At 42.9% G+C, this 27383-nt stretch overlaps 2 protein-coding genes across 5 annotated transcripts in view; one reads left to right on the top strand and one right to left on the bottom strand.

The window, feature by feature from the left end:
- Window positions 1-22247, top strand: part of KIF24 (kinesin family member 24) — a 32704-nt gene extending 10457 nt beyond the window's left edge. For all 4 annotated transcript variants that reach the window (XM_082075686.1, XM_082075689.1, XM_082075688.1 and 1 more), the window contains 10 exons: window positions 1852-1949; window positions 4026-4241; window positions 5811-5898; window positions 7869-7990; window positions 9589-9694; window positions 11777-11848; window positions 12567-12676; window positions 13606-16041; window positions 16977-17070; window positions 19696-22247. In XM_082075686.1, coding sequence (XP_081931812.1) covers window positions 1852-1949; window positions 4026-4241; window positions 5811-5898; window positions 7869-7990; window positions 9589-9694; window positions 11777-11848; window positions 12567-12676; window positions 13606-16041; window positions 16977-17070; window positions 19696-19836 — 3483 coding nt within the window. In that variant the 3' untranslated portion in view covers window positions 19837-22247. The remainder of the gene's footprint in view (window positions 1-1851; window positions 1950-4025; window positions 4242-5810; window positions 5899-7868; window positions 7991-9588; window positions 9695-11776; window positions 11849-12566; window positions 12677-13605; window positions 16042-16976; window positions 17071-19695) is intronic.
- A 2160-nt stretch (window positions 22248-24407) lies between these two features.
- The window catches only part of UBAP1 (ubiquitin associated protein 1), a 36683-nt gene continuing 33707 nt past the window's right edge, over window positions 24408-27383 (bottom strand). Inside the window, exons 7-8 of the mRNA XM_082075690.1 lie at window positions 26514-26615; window positions 24408-25107 (exon numbers count right to left, since the gene is read on the bottom strand). Of these exons, the coding sequence (XP_081931816.1) occupies window positions 24967-25107; window positions 26514-26615 (243 nt within the window). The 3' untranslated portion in view covers window positions 24408-24966. The remainder of the gene's footprint in view (window positions 25108-26513; window positions 26616-27383) is intronic.

Raw genomic sequence — 27383 nt, forward strand, 5'->3', positions numbered from 1 at the left:
TCTCTTGCAGCTTTCTTTGCATGTGGCAAAATATTAATAAAACCTTCTGCTACATGCCATTGCTGCAGGAGCATCGCCTGCTGCAGAGTCTCCTGATAGCTTTCCAGGGTGCTTCAGTGAGGAGTTCCTTTTTTGCTATTCCAGCACTGTAGGACTGTTTCAAAGAATCGCATAGACCCTCATCCCCTCCCTTCTTTTGTTCTTAAATGCTTTTGAAAATTAAGTTCCCTTTTGGTCTTTGTTTCTTAATCCCAAATACCTTGTGCTATCATAGTTCAAATTCTCGTTTTTGACTGACAGCACCAGGAAGAGAACTGATTTCTAGAGAGCAGCAAGCCATTCTCACTCTACTGGGTGTTATTTTTACAGTCTGGGTCATAGGAACAACTGTTCAGAGTATCTAGTGAAAATTCAGTTCAGCTCTCTCAGGCCCAGTCAATGTACCACCTTTTATGGTGCAACATGTGCAGCAGTTCCACCCTACTCCCTCCATCTTATGACCTATATTGGGCATTTATGCAGTGCTTATCGCTTTAGTATCTCAGTGCTGAAATAACCAGCAATTAATTTTGTTATGTCAGTACAGACAAAAGAAATTTTGCTGACAGTTAATACAGTCCAAAGAAAAGTATACCATGGCAAAGGCTGTGTCTGTTCTATAGGACTCAGGAGACCTTCTCTGCTTCCAAGTCTGGCTACTCACCCTCCTTCCACTTTCCATAGTTCCTATGGAAAGGACAGCAAGGGGTACAGAGCAACTGGGAGTTGGTGGGGCACATTCCAGCTCCACGGCCAGGGAACGCAAACTGCAGGCCCATCACAGAGCATTTCTGTCCTCTGAGCTCAGTGTAGCTGCTGAGACTCCCAGGTTTAATCTGCCTGTGCACTAATGTGGTTGGTTTGTGCATCGCTGAAATGATTCAGTCCTAGAGACTGAATGTACACTGCAGTGACTTTATTAGAGGGGTGTCAAACTCATTTTCATGAGGGGGCATGTCAGCCTTGTGGTTGCATTCAAGGGGCTGAATGTAATGCAGTAACTACATTATGTCGTTACATTTATACAGTCCTAAAATTATGTTCAGCCCTTTGAAGTCAACTGCAAGGCTGACGTGGCCGCTGGTGAAAATGAGTTTGACTCCCCTGTGTAAGAGTATAATGTTAGATACCAGTCCGTGGAGGCTCTTTTGAAAATGCGATTTTTGTGACTGTCCGTATAAACACTATTCTTACCCTAGAAGGAGCCCATAATGCCTTCTGTCACAGTGTTTCCACAGACCCTGCTGCTTTGGGTCAGATCTGGAGTGTGGGAAGTTTTGGGTTTTCTTGCCCCTTCTGAGATAATACAATCCACCTTTGCTTAGGAATAGTTCCTGTCTTCTCTGGCACAAAAACTTTTAAAGTCTGCTGAACATAAACAATAACAACTGAGGACTAATTTTGATTGAGTCAAGAGTTGACTCTGAGTTCATTTTACTGCTACAGTGTTACTGTACATCTGTAGGCTGATTCATTTCAGGAATAATGAGGGTTTTCTCTAATTAGCATATTAGTGTTTTTATTTTATTTTTTCTTGTCAGAAGGCTGTGGCATGTTCTGTTTCAGAATGATGAGAAATTAAGGCATCTTTTCTTCCTTTTTTTTCCCCTACCCACAGTCTCTTGATTAGTTGTAATGATGTGTTGCTGCATATGTCATGCTGCATGTTAAATGTGCTAGATCACTTTGTACCTGATCCAAAGCTATAGGAAGTCACTGGAAAGACTTTGTTATTTAAATTTGCCTTTGAATGGGCATGAAGAGGAAGTGAAACACATTCATTTTCATTTAAAAATCATGTTTATTTTTCAGCATGTTTTTTATTTTGATGAAGTCTTTGGGGAGTCATGTACCAATCAGGATGTGTATATGAAGACAGCTCATCCTCTCATTCAGCATATTTTTAACGGGTAGGGCACCAGTGCTTACATTTGTTATTTTTTGCCTTCTTGTTTACCATTTTCATAAATTGTTTTCATTTTCTTTTTATGCTTTTCATGTTTTGAAAAATGTGTTCATTTCACCTTTGCCACATACCTTCCCTCTCTTAGAATGTCTTTGGTTGCAATTTTGACAAAATAAGTCAGGGAAAACTTTCTTCACAATTGGTGGGAAATCTAAATCACAGAAAAAGTTAAAATTGAACCTCAGATGCAATAAAGAGACACCATGGCTAGCCTGGAATGAAAAAAATGTGTATCAGGATTTCTGAAGTCTCTTCTCCACTCTAGCAAAAGCTTCTGTGTGCAGTAGCACACTCATCTGTAGAGGAATAATATTACCCCTTTAATGAGACTGCTGTAAGACGTTTTTGCTTGTATTTGTACAGTTCACAGGGCAATAGAAATTAATAGTCTTGTAGTTTATTTTTATTTTATTGATTTATATTTGCTTAGATGTTTAATCATAGTTGCATACTTCCTGATTAATGGGAAATTGATGATGGTTTACATGAGTGGTCTTATTTTCACTCTAAGTAACAAGTTGGAATATAATTGTGTTTTTGAAGGAGTAGATTACATATCCATGCTGAAAATGAGCAAAATGGAGCATTCTGTTACTGCAAATCTGCAAGTATGATCAGCAGAGACAGAAAGTGTCTTGCTCTTGAGAAATGGAAAGCGAAAAAGGAGAATGAGGCTTGTAGCTTGCCTACATGATCACTAAAAGCACAGGTCACATTACAGCTAATCCCATAATGATACTAAATGAGATGCCACTGTTTTTTCTCAGCTTTTCCCAACTTTTCTGTCCCGCCTGCTTCATTCCCTTCACTGGCATTGGTCTAATCTGACACCACAGCAGGGTAATTCTGCAATCTAAACTGGCAAGAAAATGTTCCCACATCCCTACATTTTTACCCATTCCTCTGCCAGGGTACTGAGATGGCTAAAATGTCTTTTTTTTTTTTTTTTTTTTTTTTTTTTAAGGTAGGGGAGAATAAATAATTTGTTCTGTAGTTATTTTTGTCTGATTTGGTTCCTTGAATCTGTTCACATATTACTTGTGGGTTCAGTGCTTGTTTAAAAGCAAGAATGGGGAAAGGAAAAGCAGGCACTCAGTAACCTCAATTTACATGGGCTTGAGGGGCAGTGGAGCCATATCCTGAGACCTCCTTGACATTTTATGTGCATTGCTGTTATAGTGTTAAGGTGATATGATGACAAAGCAGGAGCAATCTGGAACAAGCCCAGACTGTGATTTCAGTGGCTGGAGTGAGCGAACCAAACAGCTCTGCCACTGAATGGGGATGATCCTCTTCTTTACCCCCCACTAGACACATTCCCATAGGTTATGTGAAGCCAGTCTGGCCGTATTTTGTGATTCTCTGTGGGGTACTTCAATTCACTGAAACAGCATAAAATTAGCTTGCAAAACAGTCAAAATCTTTGTGTTGTTTTAGTGCAGTCGAGTCAAACATCAGAGCCAGCGCAGGAAGGGACGGGTCAGCAGGGCAGGTCACACAGCTGGGAGCAGAGGAAGGGAAGAGCCAGACCTTCCCCTGGGCAACAACAACCCTTCAGATGGACTCAGCTGCCTGCAGGACTGCAGCCTCACTCCATAAATTATAGTGCTGGGGTGTTAATTTCCATCACGAACAATGTGTTAGAACCTGACTTGTGGCTGTTTTGCATCTCATGTCACAATCATTTTTCTCAGTGAATTCATAATCAGTAGGATTCCCATTCATAATTCCATTATACTTCTGCAGCATCTAAACAGCTGGAAGAATAATTATGAACTCTGAGTTTCCTTAAATGCATTTTCGGCATCTGGAAGAAAGGAAGATAGCCAGTGTTCTGTGACATGCCAGATCTCCATAGGACATGCTTGGGAATCACTGTTAAGTGTTTTGCAGTTTCCCAGATAGGATAGCAAACCAAACCTCATTGCTAAGAGGCCATTATAGATAGATATTGACATTGCAGAATCTTTTTTAATAGATACTAATAAATCAGATGTGACATTAGAAGTTATCTTCACAGAGGCAATGCAACGTGCTTTGCGTACGGGCAGACTGGTGCTGGGAAGACTTACACTATGATAGGTACTCACCGGAACCCAGGACTCTACGCCTTGGCTGCCAAGGACATCTTTGGACACCTAGAAGCATCACAGTCAAGGAAAGATCTCCATGTTTTGATCAGTTTTTATGAGATCTACTGTGGACAGCTCTATGACCTGCTAAATGGAAGGAAAAGGTATTTAAATAAAAATACAATTTACTATAAACCTATGGTTATGAATCACTTGGTTACTGTTTATAAATCAGTTAGTGTTCCATGCAATTACTTTTAACATATTACCATTTATAGTAAATATTACATATTTAATTAGGGTTGTTCCCAGAAGCTACTTGGAGAGGAAGGCAAAATCTGACACTAAATGCTGTGGCATTGATAGGCACTACTGTTTTTTACTATTTTAGGGGGAGAAGTAAGTAAGGATAAGGACTTATGGTTGAGATATGAGGTCATGCTGTTTTACTTATACTATAATAATATAATAGCAGAATATCCATAGGTAGAGGAAGAACCTTCTTGTCACCAGAAGTTCTTACGCCAACTGTTGTGGAGTCCCTGTCTTTCCCTGCTCAAACATAACCCCTGGCTGTCCCTCCTGCTGTGCCCGTGGGGCTTTGGCTTTTGCCAGTCAAGTCTGTGGAGATCCCGTTGATCTCCCACTTGTCATGCTTCACACTGTGGAGTCTGCTCACCTTCTCCCCCAGTGCCTTTCCCTGGCAGCCCGGTGACCCAGCTGCAGCGAGCCTCCGCAGGTCATGCTGCCATCACCCTCAGCAGCAGCACCTCGGCCCCAGAGCTGTTCAGGTGGATGTGTAATCCTACAGAAGCTCCATCCAGAATGGCAATCGGGACAATTCAGTAGATACTTGATGTAAAAAAATAATCACTGTGGTCTGAAATCTCTAAATAAAATAACAGTCAGTTAAGATCTCTGCAGCAAAATCTTTTTGGAGTGATTTTGAAGGAATATGACATGTCAGCTGGAGGCCTTTATCAGCCTCGAGAACACTATCCTTAGAGCACGCTGGAGGGCTCAAGAAGGACGCGTTTTGCCCATGGAAAGGAGCATCTCTTTACAAAAGAAGCACTGGTTTCAGCGCATGTGTGTTCCCTTTCCTTAAAACAATTTTAAGGAGCAGGTACTGGAACCTGCCGTGTAAAGACTCAATTTACTATGGAAAAAAGAGTCTCCTTGTATTTTATGCTGTTTTATTTTCTGCTGTTTTACATGTCATGGAAGGGGAAGATTAAACTTTATCCTGTGTATAGAATGTCTGTATTCCTCCTGTATACTGCAATGCTTCTGTGTGATTCATAGCAGAGGTGCTCTGAAATCGTACACTATGGCTATGGGAGCTGCTTTAAAATCCTGTGCAAAAATCCTGAGAACATGAACAGAGCATAACTTACAGTCTGACCTTGCTAGAGAAGTTAAATGCAGTTAACTGCAGAGATGCAGTTTAAAGAGAGACAAGAACTCTAAAATGTAAACATGATATTTTACTTCCCTGCTTTATTATGTACCCTAACAATCAGAAATGCATTGCTAATGTCTCCTTAACAGTGAAATGTCAGAGGTACACATTATAAATAAAATACTTCTTCAGCTCTGAAAATAAACTAATTATAGTGGTACCTCTCCCCAGTCAGTAGCCCTGGTTGCTTTTTGACAGTGTCATAGCACTGAAGTATGTTTTCATTGCTGCTGTTTAAAACTTCAGAAATCTCCTTTCTGCACTCGTTCAGGCTTTTTGCGAGAGAAGATGGCAAGCATATTGTTCAAATAGTTGGACTGCGGGAGGTTCAGGTGGACTCTGTAGATATGCTGTTGGAGGTAACCTCTATGTTTGCAATTACTTTTTGTCTTCTACAGCCCAATTTGCTAATTTGTGAGATGTGTCATTTGCAGAGGTTATTATTTGTCGTGTAGTACATTTGTGTTCCTGTTTAAGGTTCTGAAATTGGCAACTCCAGCAGAGCACTGAGGAGCACTATTAAGGTGCCTTTATTCAGTAAGCTTCTTGGGTCACTGTGACTTCTGTTAGCAACATGCAAGCTGTTGATTTACAGCTGTTGCTTCTGCTGCCACTCCTTGTGGAAAGATCTTTGCCAAGAAATAGGCTTCTGTCACTATTCCAGAAATTAAATAGTGTCCCAGCAAGGAACCCTGGAAGCTGGCTAAGTATTTTCTCCCCTTGTGATTTCTTTGGATTCTATGAACTTAAATTTTCTGGATTAAAGGTACTTTGATGTGGGACAGAATATCTAAATTTCAAATTTAATAGAATTAGAAAATACTTAAGATTGAGATATTGATCTGAATTAGGATTAAGACATGGCTTACATAATGTGGGTGATAACAGCTAAGTAAAATCAGGATCTTTAAATGGTAGCTGACATTCAGCAGAAGCCAAAACTTCAGTTTTCCTTCCCTGCCTGGCTGAGTCCTAAAAGGGCACTGGCAAATTTTCTGCATTGTCCCACAGCAAGCAACCTGGTTAAATCTGCTCTCTATTTAGCTTGATTTTGCATAGTTTAATTCCTTTTCTCAGTAAGGAAGTGTAAATTATAAGTGCCTGATAGTGTAATTGACTCATTAGAATTGGCATGGTGTTACCCACTTATATTCCATTTAATTTTCTTCTTCATCTTCCATTAACTCCAAGCTTTGGGACATGCTGGTTATGCTTCTGCAAATTAGACCGTAAATTTGCTATAGGGTGGATTAACACATTCCCCTGTGTTATCACATTCCACACAGAGAAGAGCTATTAAATGACTTTATTCTTACAGGTATCTCAGAAAAAAAAATAATTTGAAATTGTCCACAGGCCCTTTTGAACACAGAAATGTCACTGACTTGACTCGGAGCTTCTGAATAGTCTGAAACAGACATATGGGAAGAGTCTTCAATGCATTCCTAGTTATTCACTATTCATTGATGTTGGCTTTGGTTCAGAAATTATCTGCATTTAGCACTAATACAATGCTTGGGAGCTGCAGCAGGTGGTTAGGTTGCTGGTGGAGAACTGGCCACTGAAATGCATGAATAATGCCCATCTGTCAACTGATAATGCATTGATTTTGCTAAAAATATTTTAATCTGTCCTTATAACCAGAAACAAAATTAATTACTGTTTTACAGGTGCTCTGCTGCAGTTGCTGCTAGACTTTCTGTGACAGTCCTTAAAAGTTTGCAAAAGAGAATTATGCAGATTTGTATCTTGAAGGAGCCTTTGTCCTTCTGCCCTTCCTCTCTTCCTTGTTTTCTTATTTTATTGTTGCATTGAGTATAATTGATCTTTTAATTTTGTTTCTTACTCCGGCATAATTTATTTGTATTCTGGAAATGGAGAAAGGATTTGGAACTTTGTATCTTTTGTGTTACTTTCTGGATAACAGTACCCATCTGTCATATGAGAAAATGAAATTATAGAAGGACACAAGAAATAGGCAGTCCTATAAGTCTCTTAGGTTATGTCTGCAGTCTAACCTGCTTTCATTTCTGCCATACTTTTGTTTTTAATTTTATAGTTTGGATATTTTGCAAATCTGAATGAATGTGTGATGCAACAACTAATTACCTGCAGCATGCTCTCTAAGCTCCATAGTGTCACTGCAAGCAAGTCCATATACAAAGTTCTGAAAGAAGCATTGGAAGGGATCCTGTCTAACTTAACATCTGCCTTGCACCAGATTTTAAGGCTGTAATGGACTATTCCTCCTAAAGTTACCTGATCTTAGGAGAACAAGATTGTGTTCTTATTTATAATTTGCTTAGATTTTTTGCCCCTTGTATTGCAGGTGATTTTGAAGGGGGGGAAAGAACGTAGCACAGGAGCTACGGGAGTCAACTCGGATTCCTCTCGATCTCATGCTATCATCCAAATCCAAATTAAAGATGCAGCCAACAGGACATTTGGAAGGTAAGACTAGAAGTGAGAGTGCTCACTGCTGATGAGCAAGTCGAGCCCAGGACATCCAGGAGGCAAAGAAAGAGGAGGTGTTGAGTTAGTGGGCAGTGTTGAGTTAGTGAGTTATATCAGAAGAAAGGGTTCAAAGGGACTTTGAGAAGTTTCACAGTCCTTTCTGTGTTCCCAGAGAGAGCGCTTAAGCCACATCTGTGAGACCTTTGTCAAACTTGTTTGTAAAAATGTCCAGTGAAGGAGTTTGGCAATCAAATCCATCCCTTCATCTTCAGCGTTGGAAAGCTGCTTCTGTCTGCTGTTCATCTGGCTAAAGGCAGATGTCTGCAATGGGCACATCCACATATGAGCTCGCCACCTTTGAAGTCAGTAGAAAGAAATAGTTGCCTCTATGGTCCAATTTATGCCATTCTGCAGAGCCACCTACGTTAGGTCAGACAGATTGGCCCCTCAAAGCACCTCTGTCCTCTAATTGACTACAAAGGGAGCCCGGGATGACTATCTCAGATGGAGATGATTCCATCAGAGATGTTTGCCTTTGGCCAGAGGAATCATAGTACCTCACCAAAACTCCCACGATAATTTGAGAGCGTGGCTGTGATGCTATCTGCAGCAGACAGTAAGAGCAGTTTACTTGCTCTTGTAGCAGCCATTTTATGTATTTGAAGACTGTAATTGTTGTGCCTCTTGTCAGTCACCTTTTCTCCAGACTAAACAACCCCAAGAAATAGGTCTGAGGAAAGAGGTCTAAGCATCTATATTACTGCTGAGCATCAGAAAAACCATACTAACACACCCTTCCAGCAACTACCACACAGTCTTGCTTTCCAGGATCTTATTTTAAATACAAGGCAAAATGGAAGAGCCACAAATAGTGGAGAGAGGAAAAGGCAGAACAGGCAGGCTTAGAAATAGAAATGCATGTGGTTATGTAGGTGTGGCACGTGTGCCATTTTTTGTTACTGAAAGCGAAGTGGAGCTGGACTGCGGGAAGGATCCCTAGATAGGCCTGTAATAGAATTCAGGGCCGTTCCAGAAAAAGAAGGGCAAAGACAAAGATACAGTGCATCACTTAGTACAGCAGCTGGCACGCAGAGCTAGGGAACATGAGAGGGAGTAATGGAGTTTTGTGGAAGAAAGGGAAAAGGAACACTGAAAGCTCATTGTATTAATTAATTACACTGGAAATTTCTGTTTATATTTCCCTGAATTCCCATCTGACAGGGCTGTTGTCTGTTTTACCTGGAAGGAGAATCAAGAAACTTACGATTTCTTAAACTGTGTTCTTAAGAAACTACAAGCGCAGGGATTATCTTGAGAGATGAATGTGTTACACTTTAAACAGCTTATCCATTAAAATGTGGAGCACTCTCATCACATGCGATTATACTTTCTATTATGATTCTGTTAGTGTCAGTATGATCTGACAATGTTCCTGCTACCATGCTTATTTGGTGCCTCAGATATTTCCAGTGGTTATTTCTCTTTGTTCAACGGTAGTTATTTCTAACCATACTTCTGTTGTCATGTATTGCAGCCCTTTGGTTTGAAAACAAAAAATAAATCCCACAAGATAAATGTAACTCTGTCTTTTCTAGGATATCATTCATTGACTTGGCTGGCAGTGAAAGGGCAGCTGATGCCAGAGACTCAGATCGACAAACAAAAATGGAAGGAGCGGAAATAAACCAAAGTCTTTTAGCAGTAAGATACTAACTAGCATGTTTGAGGAAGGTTTTGTATTCAGTTATTAGCATGTGTTTTAGGATGAAAATGAATGACCAGATAACATATGTATATCTTTTGGAGGGCAAAAACATCCAAAGTATGAAGCGTGTCCAGTTTAATTTGTCTTTTGCCTGAAAGACAATTTAAGAGGGAAACAACCTTGTAATAAAAACAAAGTCTTTTTAATACATTCTTACAGCCACCCAGGTAAACACAGCATGGAGAAAGTTAGGTATAGTATAATGAGCGTCCCTTATTTTATATAGAAAGTTTTGTCTCTTTTATTTCTAGAGAATATTGGCTTGGGATTGCCTGTTTTGTTTCATAAAAGCACATCTGTTCCTGCTGCTTGTTTTCACCACTTGAACTCAGACTTCTCTTTCAAATCAGGAGTAAAGGACTTTAATACTCAGGAGCATAGAAACTAGCAGTTCGTGTGTGGGGAGAAAGGAACACGAAGAAATGCACTCTTAATGTAAATTCTAGGTGTACACAGTTATGTAAAGAGGGACAAGGGCACAGAAATGCCACCTAAGATAAAGCAGAAGTGCCTGTACGTATAAACTGTGCAGAAGGCTTTGCACCACCTTTAATTCAAATGAACAAAGCTCACTGATGACTGAGGGCTTCTCTGAGTGAGGCTGAAGGTGAAATGCAATCAGTGAGTATGAGTCAACAGTGCTGAAGTTAATGCACACAACTGTACCTCTTAGTGTGCTGTGAATAGGAGGTGGCTTGCTCTGCTTAGAGAATGTAGAATGTTCTTTTGCACAGAGGCTTTCCTGCCGTGGAACACGGGCGTTCATACTGGGAGACAGCATGTATAGTGAAGTGTTTCTCTACTTTACGCTTTCTTGAGTAGATGCTGGTGAGTAACTGAGTGGCATGGGGAGTCAGGACCTGAATAGAAAGTTTAATTGACAAGTGAGGCTTTATGTAAGCTCATGAAACTCTTTTAAGAGGAACTTTATATCAGAGTGTCTGTATTTTTGTTATTGTGTGAAGCCTGGTAAATACCTAGGCAGTCTACAAGTAGTGACAACTGACTATAAAAGGCATCTTTAGGTAAGTCCACATGATCTGCAGCCTGTAAAACCTACTGCGCTCAGTGATCATAATGCTCTCTTCAGGTCTTAAAACACATGAAGTCTGAAGCTTGCTGCTGGTTGGAATATTCACGTTGTTTTCAAATAAAAGATATTCAGATACTGCAATGATAAGAAGCAGAATAGAAAATTAGAACAGTTTGATCTGTTGTTAGAAGTGTGATTTTTTTTTTTTTAATAAAATGCAGTAAAAGTGAGAAATAATTGTCATTTTAAGTGGGTGTATGTTGAAGGTAGAAAGACTTTAAATGGAGAAAGGCTGCTTCATGGTAGTATCACCATGGCAATACTGTAATCTGCTTGTTTTTCCTTCAATATTTGCTCTAAATGACTTGTCTTATGGCTTTACAGCCTATTTCTGCCAGTTTTAGGGAGCATCCAGGCTTGATATGGAGTGTCATACTATTGTGCTTATTCCAGTGGAAACATGGCAAAAAAAGTGCACATCTTTGAGTTTGAACTTGACATCTTTTTCCAAGGCTGGTAATAAATCAAGGGATGTCTCTTCAAGACTACAGGCTACTTCTGTTGATCGTTATTAACAGGAAGAAGATCGGATGCATTTTGTGAAAGCCATAGGTGTAGCTAGCTGCTCATGTTCTGTTAGTTTTAATGGGAGTTCTGTAGCTCTATATCCATCCCTGGTTTGTCTGTTGCTTCTTTCTCAGTGTTTTGTGTATAGTTCTTAGCCTGTCCGAGGTCACAGTGACATGTTTGTTTAGACAGACAGGCTGTATCTACACCACCTTCTGAGCATGGGCTCAAACCTGAGCTCAAATCCAGCTCCCCTCACAGCTAATTAGTGCTGGTCCATGCTCTCTTTGGCAGGGTTTGGTGCGTTGCACTGGTGTGAGTGGAAATGGCTTAAGAGCAGCTGCCTTCTAACACAGTTCAGTTCCTTGCCAGTATGTGATTCACATGTTTCTCTCCCTCTGTTTTTTTCTTTCGGTAGCTAAAGGAATGCATCCGGGCATTGGATCAGGAGCATGCACATACTCCTTTCCGGCAAAGCAAATTAACTCAGGTAAAATGAGAAGAAAAACAACAGTAGAGACTTCCCTGATGAGAACGACCAAAAAAAAAAAAATAAAGGGCTTAATTCAATAACTGCTATTAAACTCTTGAAGAAAACAGAAATGCATAACTTTTGAAAACATTAAAGAATTAAGGATAATCACAGAATTAAGGCCAGCTGCCAGTTCTACCAATCAGTCCTGGAGCTGGCATGGTAAAAACCAAATAAACCTAAACCCAAACTAAATGCTCAAACGCTACCTTCCAGACTCATTCTGTTACCACCTATCTCCAACCACTCTGCACCTTTTGTGCAGTAACAGTCCTGGGAGCGTTCATCAACACTGCTTCACTCCAGCTGGAACACATGCTTTATTCCTCAAAATACGTGGGCACCTTTGTGGCATTTGGTGCAAGTGCTTTTTCAGAGCTCTGATTAACACTCGTAGTAATTTTAAATTGTAAACAAACAATTGCAAGACAAATTGAGACAAGAGGACTGCATGTTAAAAAATAAAAGAGACAGTAACTGTGTATCACTGGACTCATGTTAAACTGCTTCTGTACACATCGTTAATTTATAGGAAAGGTAACTTAGCCTAACTTTTCATAAGTTCCAAGCTGATTAAATCACTTTCCCCCATATTTTGTAAAAAATAAGAGCAAACGTGTGTTTAAAAATAATTACATGAGTTGCTAAGAATCTTGTTTTTACCTTTCCACCCTAGGTGCTTAAGGATTCCTTCATTGGCAATTCCAAGACGTGTATGATAGCCAATGTATCACCCAGCCACACAGCTACAGAGCATACCCTGAACACTTTACGATATGCTGACAGGTAGGTGATGAAACTCGGTCTTGCCAAGGTGAAAAACACAAAGAAAAATTGTAATGTATGATGTTTGTAGTTAAGTTTTATTTTGGTTGCATTGGAAATATTGATTTAGGCAAGAAATGCAATTTTTACAATGCAAATAAAATTCTTGCCAGTTCCAACTCTTATTTTTGGTCTTGAGATTCTCTGGATCTTATAAACCCTTTCTGACGACAGGTGTTAGTGATGAATGCCCACTTTAGTGATGATGCTCCCTGTAACTGCAGGATTACTAACCTCAGCAATCAAAAGGTTTTAGTTCTGTTTTGTAGTTCTGTCTAGGATGTGTGCAAGTCCTTTACGCTCCATCCTACACAGGAGGAGGTAAATTACAGACTGCAATGCTGGGGCTAAGAGGATGAGATGCTTAAGGGGAACAGGAGTAAAGGAGACAGCTGAGGGCACAGGGTGATACCAGTTAGGCAGCTCTTCACAGTGATGGGTCTGATTCAGGAGCACTGTAACCCTGTACAAATATCACCTGGCCTAAGTAGCTCCACTGCAACTCCAAAAGACCCAGTTTGTGTCCTGTGGGACTCTATGATGTGCTGTGCAGGGTAGCAGCTTGTCTTGAGCTGGCACTGCGCCATGCTGCATTGTAGAGTGTGGAAATGCAACCGCCTTACACTGAAACAGAGGCCATCTTCACTCATTTGACCTGTTATGCACTGTTCAAGGAAGCACTTCAAAACAGTGCTGTGGACCTTTCCAGAAGTTCAGGGATTTTGGCAGAGGTGCTTTGATGTCTGCGTGGATCACTGACAATTAAAACAGAAATCATTACATAGAATTCAGTGTTTAGCCTCAGTATGTGTGAAAGCATATGTTTTTTTCTGAAGACACTGCTATTTATCTGAAAGCATGGCATCTTCTAAAGCCAGTCTCATTTACAGGGTCAAAGAGCTGAAGAAAGGGATTAAATGTTCAACCCCTGTCACAAACCGGCGCCGCACGGCTGGAAATGTATCTCCAAAATGTGTCCAAAACTCTCATTCTTTGCCAGCTGGGGAAAAGAGCTCTCCAAAGAAAGTGAAGCCAGGCCTCCAGCATCCCTCAAGCGCTACAAAAACAAAGGCATGTCCGGCAGCACTTCAGCCACCCAGTGTCTCTTTTAGTTCTACCCACAGGGGAATCAACAAAGGACATGCCTACAAAGGAAATGCCAGCTCACCCTGGTTTCACCACACCAGCCCGGTGAAGGGAGTCCTATGGGTAGCACATCCCCTGAAGAAGAAAGCTGATGATCTGTCCCCCCAGTCTGAAAAGAACCCCGCTGCAAAGGATTTCATAATAAAAACGGCTGCCACAGCAGAAACAAAAGAGAGTGGCCAGAGAGACAAGCATATGCAAGACAGACCACCTGTCCAGTGCCTGAAAGTCCAGACAGTGCAACCTGTACAGAAACAGCTTGTTTCTAGAGATGATATATCCTTTGGAGATGGAAATCTGCCTTCCAGTGGCAGACAGGAATGGGGAAATGCCTTTGCTAAACAATGTGTTGAAACCTGGACAAATGTGCCTCCATTTCAGAAGGAAAGGGAAGAGCATTTACGTCTTTATCACCAGCAGTTTCAGCAGCCACCTATTCTACAGCAGAAATTGAACTATCAACCTCTTGAGAGGTTTTTAACAGAATACAAACCGCAGGAGATTCAAGTGAAGCCAGAGCTGAGCCTTACTCCCACAGAACTACAGAGCAAAGAGGGGATGCAGCTGGAGGATCTGGATGACAGTGATTTCAGTGAAGATTCTTTCTCACCTGTCTGTAGTCAGAGCGTGAAAAGCAGAAACACCAACAAGTGCAGTCAACACTCGTTTTTCCTTCATCAAAGAGAAACAGAAACGGAGGAAGAGCAAAAAGGCCAAAAGCGACAGGATTTATTTTTTAAATATGCAGTACCCATGCAAGAACATGAACTAGATGACAGCTGGGATTATAGTGAGGGCAGTCCAAAGAGAGAGGAGTCTATTAAAAATTCAGGCTGCAGCAAAACTCCATCAGAATGGAGCTATGACTTAACTACTGAGCCCTCTCCAAGCAATACTGCTGAAAAACCTTACTGCCTGCAAGAAGATCCTGCTTGTAACTGGAAAAATGGCAAAGATTTCCTAGCTGATAAAAAACAGTACAAATCCAAACACAGATCTCTTGTTTACTCCAGTGAAGCCACCTTGACTCCAGAAAAGGATGCTCCAAACACATATGTTTCTCCTGTACTGAGATCAGGAATGTCGGATTGCAAAGAGGTCGACCTCCAGCACAAAGAAAAGGAACAATCCCCTTTGGACAGACAGGCTGCTCTTGCAGGAGACAAAAAACTGAAAGTTCAAAAAGATGGATTTAACCATTGTGGATCTTCCAGTTGTTCATCAGAATTCACTTCTGAGCTAACGGCCCCTCTCCCAGTGTCAGTCCTTGACTACGAGGAAACAACTGATACAGAGGAAGTGTCTTCTAACCCAGAGAAGTCCCCTTGTGTGAAGCAGATGTTGGACAGGAACGTACACGGCTGCCAGAACAGGTTTGAGGAGGAGGGCTGGCAGTGTACGAGGAGCAGAGCTCTGACGGACAGCATGCTGGACCTGGGGGAGCAAACGCGTCGTGGTGGAAGGCACTGCGCCCGGCTGCATTCCCCACAGTCAGGGGACAAGTGGCTGTCACCCACCTGCTGTGGTGTGAAGCCATGCTGCTGCCTTCTGGGCCCAGGCCCATCAAAGCAAGGAGCCGCTCACAGTTTATTTGTTGGATGTGACCTGATGGAAACATCTGCAGCTGAATCCACGGGCTCCAGGGGAGAGAGAGAGGGTGGTTTGTTTCTCAGTAACCCGATGTGCAAAGAATACTCAGCTGGCAGACAGTGTGATGCTGACGTTGAAAACAGTAATGGTAATTCAGGAAAATCTAACTCAAATCAAGGACCTAGTCTTGAGCCCACGGCTCAGGAAGTAAATGCTGATATACCTGAAAAGAGCTATTTTCCAGGTGTACCATGCTTTGTCAGTGTGGGGAATATGGATGACGCAGTCCCATCCCCCTCTCAAGAAAGCAGCCTGCTGTCGCAGCCCAAGTCAGGACCGAGAAATGAGGACTTCAGTTTTTCTGAAGACCCAGCCAAGTCATCGTTAAGCAATGAAGAAATAGCATTGCTAAAAAACAAGTTAATGCAGAGTACTTTTATGCAAGAGACTTTTGCTGTAGATTCAGGATCTGCAACCAAAGATAAGCCATTAGCAAATGCAAAGAGCCCCTTGGGCACGTCGAACAGCAGCTCTCCAAGTGCTACATCAGAGGCAGGAAAATGGCAGAGGGAAGCCCTGGAAAAGGCACAGTAAGTCTTGCTAGTCACTGGAGTTTGTCATGAAGCTCAGAAGTTCTAGATGTGTGATACATTTGCCTTTATTTGCATATCATATATACTTTAAAAACATCCAGGAAATCAACCTGTGAAATAATAATTTAATAAGATTAATGATTATTTATTGTAATTATCTTATAAATATATGATTGCCTGTTATATAGTTATATTTTAAAATCTTACAGGAAGCCAATTATTCTATTAGAGCTTCCTATGATAATGCTAGAGGAATTAAAATTATAATACAAACTGCAGTTCTCAGTAGCTAATTGGCTTCCTATAAGCTGTAAAGTACCTAAAACATACCAACACCTCCCACCAAGAAGCAGGTGACAGCTGTTCCATCCCTATGGAAAGAAAAACAGAGTGGCGGGGCAGTTGCTGAAGATGCAGATGTGAAGCTCCAAAGTACTATGAGCTGCCCCTGTAAGCTCCCAAGGACGGTTCTGCATTCACACGACTGAAAATACATTGTTGTTCAGAGAAACTTGCTCAGAGGAATGAACACCAGCACTGTCGTCCCGCTCCACCTGTTTTTCACTGAAATGACTTGCAGCCTCACAGCTGTAAGCCATTTCACCAAATAATCAGACAATTCTTTTGGTCCTATGAATAGATTTCTCTATGGTAAAAAGCAGTTTTGTGCCCCAGTGCTGCCTATGCTAATGAGAGGCTGTGGTCGCTCCTCTCTGAGCAATCCTCAGTCACCAAGGTCACCTTTAACCCCAAACCAGGGCTGTCCAGAACACTTCAAGAAGCACTGGTGTGCACTTTCTGAATGCCAGGGACCACAGGACAGCAAGGGTTCCTCTGGGGTATTCCTCCTTCTTAAAGGTTTATTGGGGCCAACAGTAATTATAGGTAGCCCTGTAAGCTGTGTAACCGGTGGTATATTTTATGTTAATCAGACAGGCTGTAATTTGGGCCCATCGGCAGCAGCTGGATGAAATGGCATCCTTGTGCTTCAAGGAAGAGTGCTTGATAAACCAGATGTCAGCAATGGTAAGTGTTTCAGATAATTATTTCAGTGCCCATTCAACCTGCATAAATTAATCTTTGAGATTATTAACCTGAGTTAGTGACATGACATTCCTCATCAGTTGTTCCTCTCATTCTCTGATGTCTCCCCGAGTCCTCGGAAAGGTCGCTTATTTTCAGTACCTGTTGTGTCTTTGCCAGTCTCCACAGTACCAGGTCCTTGGCGGGGGAGGAGACTGATGGGCCAACTCTGAACCACTTGTCTCTGATAAGACAGCTTTCTCCTATCTTCCCTGACTGTACCAAACAGGTCATCTTTCTGTGTGACATTTTTGTCCTTACAGGCTGGAGCAAGTAAGTCAATACCCCAGAAAACAGCGCACCCCTAAAGCATGACCCTGGGATGTTGCACCGCAGATGTGACAGCCCCTGGCCCCACTCACCCCAGTGCTCTGACCACCATGACTTGCACCCTCACAGGCTCTTGACTTTTGTCACTCAAATATTTCTTAGCTCATCCTTGTCTCAGGTGACATGGCATAGGCTGGACCTAAAGACTGGCACCTGCACGGCCCCACTGCCAGCCAGGCAGTCCTAGTTCTCTGGTTCTCCCGCATCCAGTTAAGTGCACGTCACCGCTGTGTGCCAAGTCTGAGCACTCACCCAGATTATTAACACTTCCCAGAGAGAACCTCCTGCCTTCCCAGTTCCTTCATCTTATCAATAAAGCCAAGCTCCATTGCTGCATTAAATTACCAAACCATTTCAGCTCCTACCACAGTTCAGATCTGAAGTACCGCTACAGGGACTCTCGCCTCAGGGATTTCAGGAAGGAGCCACCATGTGGTTTATTTGCTGTGATTTCCAGCTGCATGTGATGTGTTACCAGTTAACATACACAAGTTCACAAAACAGCACAAAAGCAATGAACTCTATTCATTTTGTGGCAGAAAATGCCATGATACAAAGCAATCTTGTTTTGTTGTGTTTTGGTTTTTTTAATCAGTCTTTTGAAGTTGTTCTTCCTGAGTCCATTGGTAATTGGACACCAACTCCCCCATTTATTTGCCCCCTGCAGCAAGCAATCATTTTCTGGCTAGCGGAATTACTACATGCTTGCCCGGCCTCCCGGCAGTGTGTGGGTAACTTACATCTTGCAGTATTATGTCACAGCATGACCTTTCTTTGGGCAATCATATTCACTTGAACTTCCCATACCAGTTTCTCTCCTTCCACTTTCACAGGGTTGCAACTTCTGCAGCCATGAAACTCTGGCCGCAGGAGGGACTCCTGCCAAAACCGGCCACATACTGAACTAAGCACTATTTAAAGTGCTTAAGAAAAATATGCATGGCAGCTGGGCTGGTCTTCTTTGCAGTCCTGATGTCCTTGCAAGACAAAGATACAGCGCACAAGATAGCTGGAGTCCTGCCAAATAAGCTTTTGAATGAATGATTTTCATGTGGTAGCAGTTGAAGCCCCAGGCCCTGAGGATGTTGACACCTCCCTGTAGACACCCACCTGCGAACAGACGCACCAAACTCTGCTCTCAGCTGGAGAGCAGAGCAAGCCTGAGTGCTCCTTTATTAATACAAGCCTTACTTAAAAATAACTGTCTCCATTTCAGTTTTCATCACAGTTTCATATCACTTTTTAGCCCTGTGGCAGGTTGCCATTGCAGGCAGAGTTCCCCTCAGCCCAGGCTGTACATACTGCTGATATTCCTCCTGTCAGATCCAGCAGACCTGTGGTCATGAAGGCAGGGAAGCTGTATGAGGAATGGGTAAAGTCACTTGGTTTGTTCAGCCTGGAGGAGGCTGAGAGGAGACCTCATCATGGCTACAGCTTCCTCACAAAGGGAGGAGGAAGGGCAGGGGCTGATCTTTTCTCTCTGGTACCAACGACAAAACCCAAGGGAACAGCAGGAACATGTACCAGGGGAGGTTCAGGTTGGACATCAGGAAAAGGTTCTTCACCCAGAGGGTGCTGGACACTGGAACAGGCTCCCCAGGGAGGTGTCACAGCCCCAAGCCTGACAGTGTTCAGGAAGAGACTGGACAATGTCCTCAGACACACGGTGTGAACTGTGGGGTTGTCATGTGCAGGGGACAGGAGTTGGACTCGATGATCCTTGTCCCTTCCAGCTCAGGACACTCCATGATTCTATGCAGGCATTGAACTGGCCCTGTGACCTCATGTGAAATAATTCTGTATGTCTGCCAAGAACAGGCTATTATGTCTGATCAATGAGTGGCCCAGCTCACCGTTCGTTTTTGTGACTGCTAGATCCAACACACGAGGTGTCAGGAACAGAGCTCACTACATTGTAAAACTGCACGTCAGGTGACTAGTCCCTACACCAAACCTTTGAAAAGCTAAAACTGGTGTAGAAGGCTGAGAACAGGTGCATTATACATTTTTATTTTTAAACCATTGTATTAGCTGTAATTTTACCAACATGTTAAACTACTGGAGTAAGTTAACCTTGGTATGTGGATGCGTTGACCTCTGAGGGTCAGAACTTTAATAAGGAAACACTGATTTAATCTACTACATTGCAGAATAAAACTGCTCCAGTGTGTAATGCTGATTTTCTCCAAGCTGCTGCTCCTTTTGTTCCCTAAACTTTCCTTCTGCTTTCCTCACCAGGATTTTCAGAATTTCGTGACCAAGCTGGATGAAGTTTTGGTACTGAAGTCAAAGTGTATCCAAACAGCGCGAGCCCATCTCCAGCCCTACTTAGCCTCTCCTGGCACTGACATGTCCCTGCTAACACCTCCACCTGTTTAGACCTTCTTTGCTTGCACATGCACAAAACCAGCCACAGAAACAGCCAGTGTTTCACCACACTTGGTGCTGCAGAGTGTGGGTGGGTAGGGGATATAGCTTTTGGTTTGCTGTTTGTGATTAGTGTGTACCTTAGATAAAGATGGAGAGAATTCTGAGTAAATGAGAAATGACTACATGGCACCACAAGATTTTGTATTTCCTTAATACCAATAAGCCACACTCTTAAGAATAAGAATTCAGCAGCCTTTAAGTATCTCATCAAGCAGCAGCCAGGCCTGTCCACAGTATGCATAGCAGCTTCTCACATGTTAAAGTCACTTCTGTGTTGCGAAGAAGATTAAGGAGAATTAAAAAACACTTTGAAGCCAGACACAGCTCAAACACTACCCGGAAAAGCATTTGCAAAGAGAAGCCAGAAAAGACAGAGGTGCCGCTGTTTGAGAAGCACACCAACGTAACTACACTGTAAGTAACCATAGGTCAAGGCAGTGCAAGAAGTGCAGCTGCTTTCAGAAGAAGGAAGGTTGTTGTCACTTTTGTTCTTTGTTGGGACGAACACTCCAGAGCTCCTGAAAGAGGTGGCTTAAGTCATGGTGATGAGTGGTTTAGTAGGAACTTTGGTTTATCCAATGTGTTAACGAGCATGTGGTTTTTGTGCTGCTGCCAACAGCTTACCTGCTGCAAACCATGTCTGATCTCTGTGCTATGGCACAGCTATGGAGAGCTCATCATTCAGGTTGACAGAATTGATTTTACGTGTCAAAAGAGGGTCTTTCTAGAGGCAGCAGGATTTCAGAAGCTGCAGACAGTGCTGTTATGTGAGGTATTTAAATCAAGAACTACAGCGTGGACAGCTGGAGTGCTGCAAATGTGCTGGTGCTGCATGCATCACCTCTGAACCACAAAGCAAGTCCACTTGCTGAGGCCACAAGTGACCTTGAAACATGCTCAGCTGACAACACTCTATGTGAGTGCTCCCTCCCCAAAATTAGGGCTGTCGCAGCACATTCATCCGTCTCAATGTCTCCTCAGTAATGCCTCTAGCAGCTCAATCAAAGCCTGCTCAGTAGCCAGAAATGCCAAGGGTAAGGCAACGCTGCTGCCTGACCAGCTGTGAATTTTACTGCCTGCTCCTACAGCCACCCCGCAGAGCCCAGGTTTGGCTGAGTAGCGATGCAGGAATCGCCCTTACACTCAGTTATCTGGGTTGCATATTTGGTACAAACACTCCCAGGAATGTCACACAGCGTGGCCCTGGGGAACAGAAGAAGAAGAGGAGGACTCCTAACAGAAGAAAGAAGTTCTACACCAGTGCCCTGACTTTTGTTTTTTCATGTGTTTGTTTTTTTGGTTTGGTGTTGTTTGTTTGTTTTTTAGCACTGGTTAGTTTCTGTCTTGCAATTGGGACTGGATTAGTCCCTCCAGGGCCTGAGTTCATGGCTCTCAAAATGGTTCTTGTGCCCAGGTTACAGCAGAATCCTTCTTCACTCACAGAAAGGAGGCTTCCAGGAGCAAGACTCTTAGTGTCAGCAGTATTACAGAATTCGTGCACAGCACAGAGCAGGGGTGCTCCACAGTCACCGGAGAGCTCTGAAGCAGTGGGACAATCAGTGTCTTGTTAAAACCATGGAGACAGGACAGCCATTAAACTGAGCTCCCTTTAAGGCAAGCAACTCTTAGAAAGCCTCTCTCCATCGCTTGGGGCCAGGGAGAGCTTTCCTGTGCCCGAGGGGACAAGAAAAGGCAGTGGGGTAGTCCTTGTACTTTCTGAAAGGATAAAGCTCTGATAATCTTTTTTAAACTGGATCCATGAGCCAATCCCCAAGACCATACCTTGTTATAAGATTTTATGATCAGTCTCAGAATTTTATTTTCTTTTCTGAATGGGGGACTTGGCGAAATGAAAAAATGTAGCCCTGGCTGTGAAAATCCCCCCATCCTTGGCAATAACAGGATTACAGATATGCTTGAAGTGCTGCATGGCCAAGAGATAACAAATCTAGGCTCCCAGTGTGCAATGGAAACCAACCAACATTGTTGTCAAAAGCGGCCATGTTTTTCTCTCCACTCTTAAGGTTGTTACCTAGATGCTGCTTTAATTCTTGCATGAAAATGTGCTAAATGAGCATTTTAAAATTGTCATCCCCTTCCTGCTGTTTGATAGTGCACTGACACCTAATATGGATGGTTTTCATTTCAACTTCAGGAACGTATATGAAATTGTCATTACAACAATTGTCATTACAGAAGATTAAGAGAGACTGGCCACGTACAATCAACTAAATACAGAACTAAAATGAGCTCACTTTTGTATTCAGGTGCAACGAAGACTATTGATGCTCATGGCAAAGGCTTGATATTTTATTTAAGTAATTAACATTATTTAAAATAAAATTCAATTTACTACAGAACTCATGTAGAATTTGTTTTAAAGTAAACGTGATGAGAACAGCTGCTGCTCCTGAACTATCAGGAGGCAGCTCAGGGGGTCTGTGGCTCAAAGCACAACTGCCAGTTTTGGCTCTGTCTCTACACTTCTCCACCAAGACATCTAGACCTCAGTATCTGGCAGCAGCAATTACATAAACCAGGGACATAAATCAATCTGATCTGAGAACCTAAGGAAAAGCCCTACGGTCTCAAGTGCAACCAGGGACACAGAGCCCAGCCTGGCACCAGCAGGACCTCGCCACATCCAGGCTGAGCTTTGTAGTGTGACAGGATAATGACAGCACCAGCATAACCAGCAACACACAGCGCCCAGAACAACATTCAAATCTCATCACGTTGTGTCCCATTTCTTCAGAATGCCTCTCCCCTAAGCCACCAGCTAATCCCCTCAACTCCAGGGTCTTCTTCTGTAAGAAGATGCCCCAGAAACATGTTCCCAGCCTTCAGCCATCCAGTGATGTAAACCCAGAAACCTCACTGCCAACACCAGTTGGGAAGACACAGACGGGTACATCTCTTTGGAAGGAGAACACCAGCTTCACAAGTGTCACTTCCGATCTTCATGTCTCTGCTCTCACCATTACAACTGACTCCACAAGCAGAGTGGTTACTGTGGTGGGGTTAAGAGTCAGCCCCACAGGGGGACTGTGAAAAAACTGAACACACATTAACAGAAACAGATGATTTTATTTAGAGGTTTGGTCGAAACAGCTGTTTCTTTGCTAGCAAGATTTCTTGCCCCTTCAGGACTGTATAGTACCAGACAGGGACTTGTTTGGATATTAATTCTAAGCAAACAGAAACAAGCGACACAACTGAATGCTCCCAGCAGTGGCAGTAAAGCAGATCTGAATTTTGTTTTCCCACTCTTCTGATTAATCAGGAATGCCATTTTCTTGTTTCAAACTGTCACATTTCTCACCTGGGAAGGAAAGCTGGACAACTGCTTTACACGCACCTACAGAGTAAACAGCTGCTGAATCTCCTTCTTTGACAATTTTTAATTTCAGCCCCACCACCAGGAGCTGGTGAAGCTCAGTGGTACAAGATAAGATGCGTAGCAATCTGCCCTGGTCCTACTCATCATCCACCTCCACATCTGCTAGATACTTGCCAGCTACATCTCGCCTCAACATCATTTTAAGTAAAGGTATGTAATTAATATAGTTGAGCACCTCACAAAGAATTCCAGGAGTTAACACTGGACCCAAATTAGATGTTTTGGTCATAAAAAGCTAACATAATGGAGACAAATGCCATCTTCTTTAGGGTGCTGATGAGCTAAAACCTACTGAAAAACCTAAACAGAAGCAACAAGCTGAGCCATTTCCCCTCCCAATGTCAAATGCTCCCAGCTCCATCCTCTAACACAAGTTTGGATCACTAGGCTTGGTTTTTGCAACGAAGGGGAAATAAGCCACACAAAAAAAAGCAGCACGTTCCAGCACTGCAGCTGCCTGCCCAGGGACCTCTGGGTGTTCTGCCCAACAGAGACTGTTCATGCGTGCCTACGGGATGGGCAGGATCCAGCACGTTCTTCATCCGCTGAAGTCAAAGAGCATGAGAGATGGGAATCATGACACTGGGAGTTATATTTGAGGGTTTTATTAGTTGTTCTTTTGCAGAATCAAAATATTTAGCAAATTACTTCAAAGATTCCCCGAAACTGCTGATACTTTATGTATTTAGAACTTGAACAATGTACAACGTAATACTTTGAAATATCAAAAACAACCCCAAACCTGATTTCTAGTACTAGATGTTATTATGTAATTCTATAGCAGTGTGAGAAATTTAACTAATGCAGTGAGTATATTTGTTTTAAAGAAAGTGCTTGAAAGAAACCTCCTGCATCACACTGAGTATTATTTAAAACATAAAAGATAATTGATTACCTAGCAGGGCATTGTCTTAAATATCCTACAAGCCTGGGGGATTAAGAGCACTGAGCCCCAGCTCTCTGCTGTCAGGTTCAAGAACCAAGAGAAGTTGCAGGTCCAGGTAGAGTTCACAGCTTACCTGTTTCAAGAGAACTTACACACCACTCAGCATTGGACACTCACGTCAGGCAGAAGTGTTTGATGCATGGGTAAAAAAACCCAAAAATATCCCCACAAAAGGAACAGCTTCTCTCTTTATGTATAGCGACAGTTTCTGAACCAGTGTTTTACTAAGTTACAGACTAACTTTCAACCAAAAAAATAAAACTCCATTGCACTAAAGGTCAAATTGAACCAGTTAATCTGGACTGTGACACAGTCAAGTAATTCAGTACAAGCAGACACCATGAAAGCAGCTTCAAAGAACCAAAGCATCCTAGTTTCAGAACCAACTTAGTATTCTCCTGTCCAACTCCAGTGCAAGAGTGAGAGGGGGAAAACCACTCCCACCTCGACCTATGTACAATTCCAGTAGAGGCTGGGCAGTCTAAACTCTCCGTGGCCAAGCTGGAAAAAGGAAACTTAGGAAAGGACACTTTAAAAATTTAATTTAAGAAAGAAAGTTGGCTCTCAGTGGAAAGAGCAATGCTGGAGTGATGCACGCAGGCAGGCTTGCTCAGTCACTCTCCCATGTATGTGAAAAGCTGGACTCCTTCCTGCCAAGAGCGAGTCACACTGGATGTGGAGGTGGCGGGGCTGGTCCTGCTCTGTTGCACACCGCGAATTCCGGAATGAATTTTCAGCTGGCTCCTGCACGGGCCATTAGATCTTCCAAAGCGTTGTGTCGGTCGTTCTTATGTACTAATAAGACCTCCTTAATGTCTTTTAGTTCAAACCCCATTTCTTTGAATTGACTCATTAGTTGAAGAAGTTCTGTGATCTGAAAGACACAGACAGTCCATTATTTGCAAGAGAACAGAGGATCAGTGCTTGGTGGAGGTTTAGCACAGAGCCAGTGTTCCACAACTGGGCACCCCACGGCGGGGATTCCTCCTCCACAAGTGCAGCCCATTCCAGTTGTGTTTGGAGAAAGCCCACTCCCAGCAGAGCCAGCAGCGCTCTGGGTGCTGTAGCTCACGGAGCCCCAGCTCCAGTCCCCCGTTTTTGCAGACTTGCATTTCCAAAATCATCTTCAGCAAGCGTGCAAAACCGCAGTCTGTGGGAGTGCCTCTCCCAGTAGGAAATCTATCAGCCTGACCCACTTTGGGCTCCAAAAAACGCTGATTAATGATACCCTGCTCCCCATCCAGCAGCCCCTGGTGCAACTGAATGTTTTTAAAGTTATTTTGACTTGGGGAACAGTACAATAGCCCTTGCTATCAATTGGCCTTTTAGATCTAGGAAAAACTTGGGAGATTAGCACAAACCCTATTGGACACACTCTGTATTATACTGCCAACATCAGCCATGAATCCTCCCTGAGCTTTGAAAAAAATAAAGTGACAAGGAGTGAATCAGCTGATGAGACTTTTATGAATGCTCTGCCATTTCCAGTGCCTCCACTACACAGGAAAAAACCCCAGGGCAGGTTGACATGGGCAATCGGGAGAACAGACATTTCTAATTTTGGGGTTAAGAAAGTAGCAAATGTGTTTCCATAACTTGGTCACTTCTTCCATTTTACACTGGTTTTCCTCTGTTTGCAAGCTCATCACAAAGTCCAAGAAAGGCAGGAACGCATATATATCTTGGCCTGTACCTCTGAAGATTTCATGTAATAACTCAGGACACAACAGGTTGGCAGACTTCGACAGATCCTGATGTCCTCTGCCCTGGCTACCTGCTCTTGCCTCTGTACTTTTGGTGCTGGTACAGCAGCCAGACAACGAAGCTGGGCCAAAAAACATTTTCCAGCTTCTAAAGCTAGCACTAACCCGATTTGCTGAGCAGCCAGGCAGATGCATTTGCACAAGGGAGGAAATTCACAGCCATGGCAGTCTGGCAGGGTCTGAAAGATAATTTGCTGCTTCTGAAGTTAACTGTCTCTGTACCAAACACTTCGCTCACAAGAGAACTCTAGGTTAAAAACATCCAAGCAGACTACGCAGGGTCTTTAAGAAATCCTGTCCCCATAAAAATGCATGCGAGAGTAATAAAACAATCGGAAGAATTCTAATGCTTTAACACGTATTTGCTTTATCACCCAACAAAAGGATGTCCTTCAGCAGTCAGTTTGGAAACAAGGCAGCATTATCACAAAAGCCAGAACTACACCAGCCAGAGGAATTGCTGCTGGAATTCCCCATCCTAGAGCATTCTCTATTCCTTAACATATTGAGCCCTCACCTTCTCCTCTGGACACTGGTGCATTTCCAAAGCTGCTTCAACAAGAAGTGGATCAAAGCCCTTCTCACAAAGCTGTCCATGTGCAAACAAGTAATCCAAAACCTGTGGGGAATGAAAAAAATAAGCCAAGTTTGCGGAGTGGTATTTGCAGCACACGATTGAATACTATGGCTGTACTTGCAGAAGGGCTGAGCATGACTCCACCCCAGCCTTCACCAGGGACTGAGCTAAAGTCCTTCCCAGTAGAGTTGAGATGCTCTGTGTAAGAACTTGTTCAGCAAAAGCAAATGAGCCCTTCTGTCCTCGTGTGCTGTCCCACCAGCTCTGAATGTCACCTTCCATTCTAGTCAAAACAGCCTCAGAAGCCTATCTTTAGCCTTCCATGTCTGATCACTGAGAAGAAGGCAGAAGTTTAACTGCTTTTTATACTACGAGTTTTTAAAATGAAACTGTAGGTCCAGCAGTCAAGACTTGTCAGCTTTTGGCTTCCTCTCAGACTGCCGCAAGAGCTGATACAATCTGAAAGCAGTCAGCCTTTTAAGGTCAAGTCAGCATACTGGTGAGTGAGCTGCAAATCTCAGCTCATATGCCCAGAAAACTGCTGCCAAAATTCTTATCCATCCTCAGCTCTGAGAGGTATGGGTAAAGGTCAGGTAATGCTAGGAAAACGAAAGAATGCAGGCTGCGAATACAGCAGGATTTAAAACTGTCCTCCTAAGGGATGTTTTTTCCATTTGATACTACAGTCCACTCCAGCACACAGCTTAAACTGCTCCCAGTGCACAGGCAGAGTAGCTCCACAAGCACGGTCCCGCCAGGCGATGCTCTTCACAGCACAGAGCCTGCGTACGGTCAGCATGGAAAGTCTGG

The sequence above is a fragment of the Streptopelia decaocto genome (genome assembly GCF_964273445.1).
Source record: "Streptopelia decaocto genome assembly, chromosome: Z".
NCBI lineage: Eukaryota > Metazoa > Chordata > Aves > Columbiformes > Columbidae > Streptopelia > Streptopelia decaocto.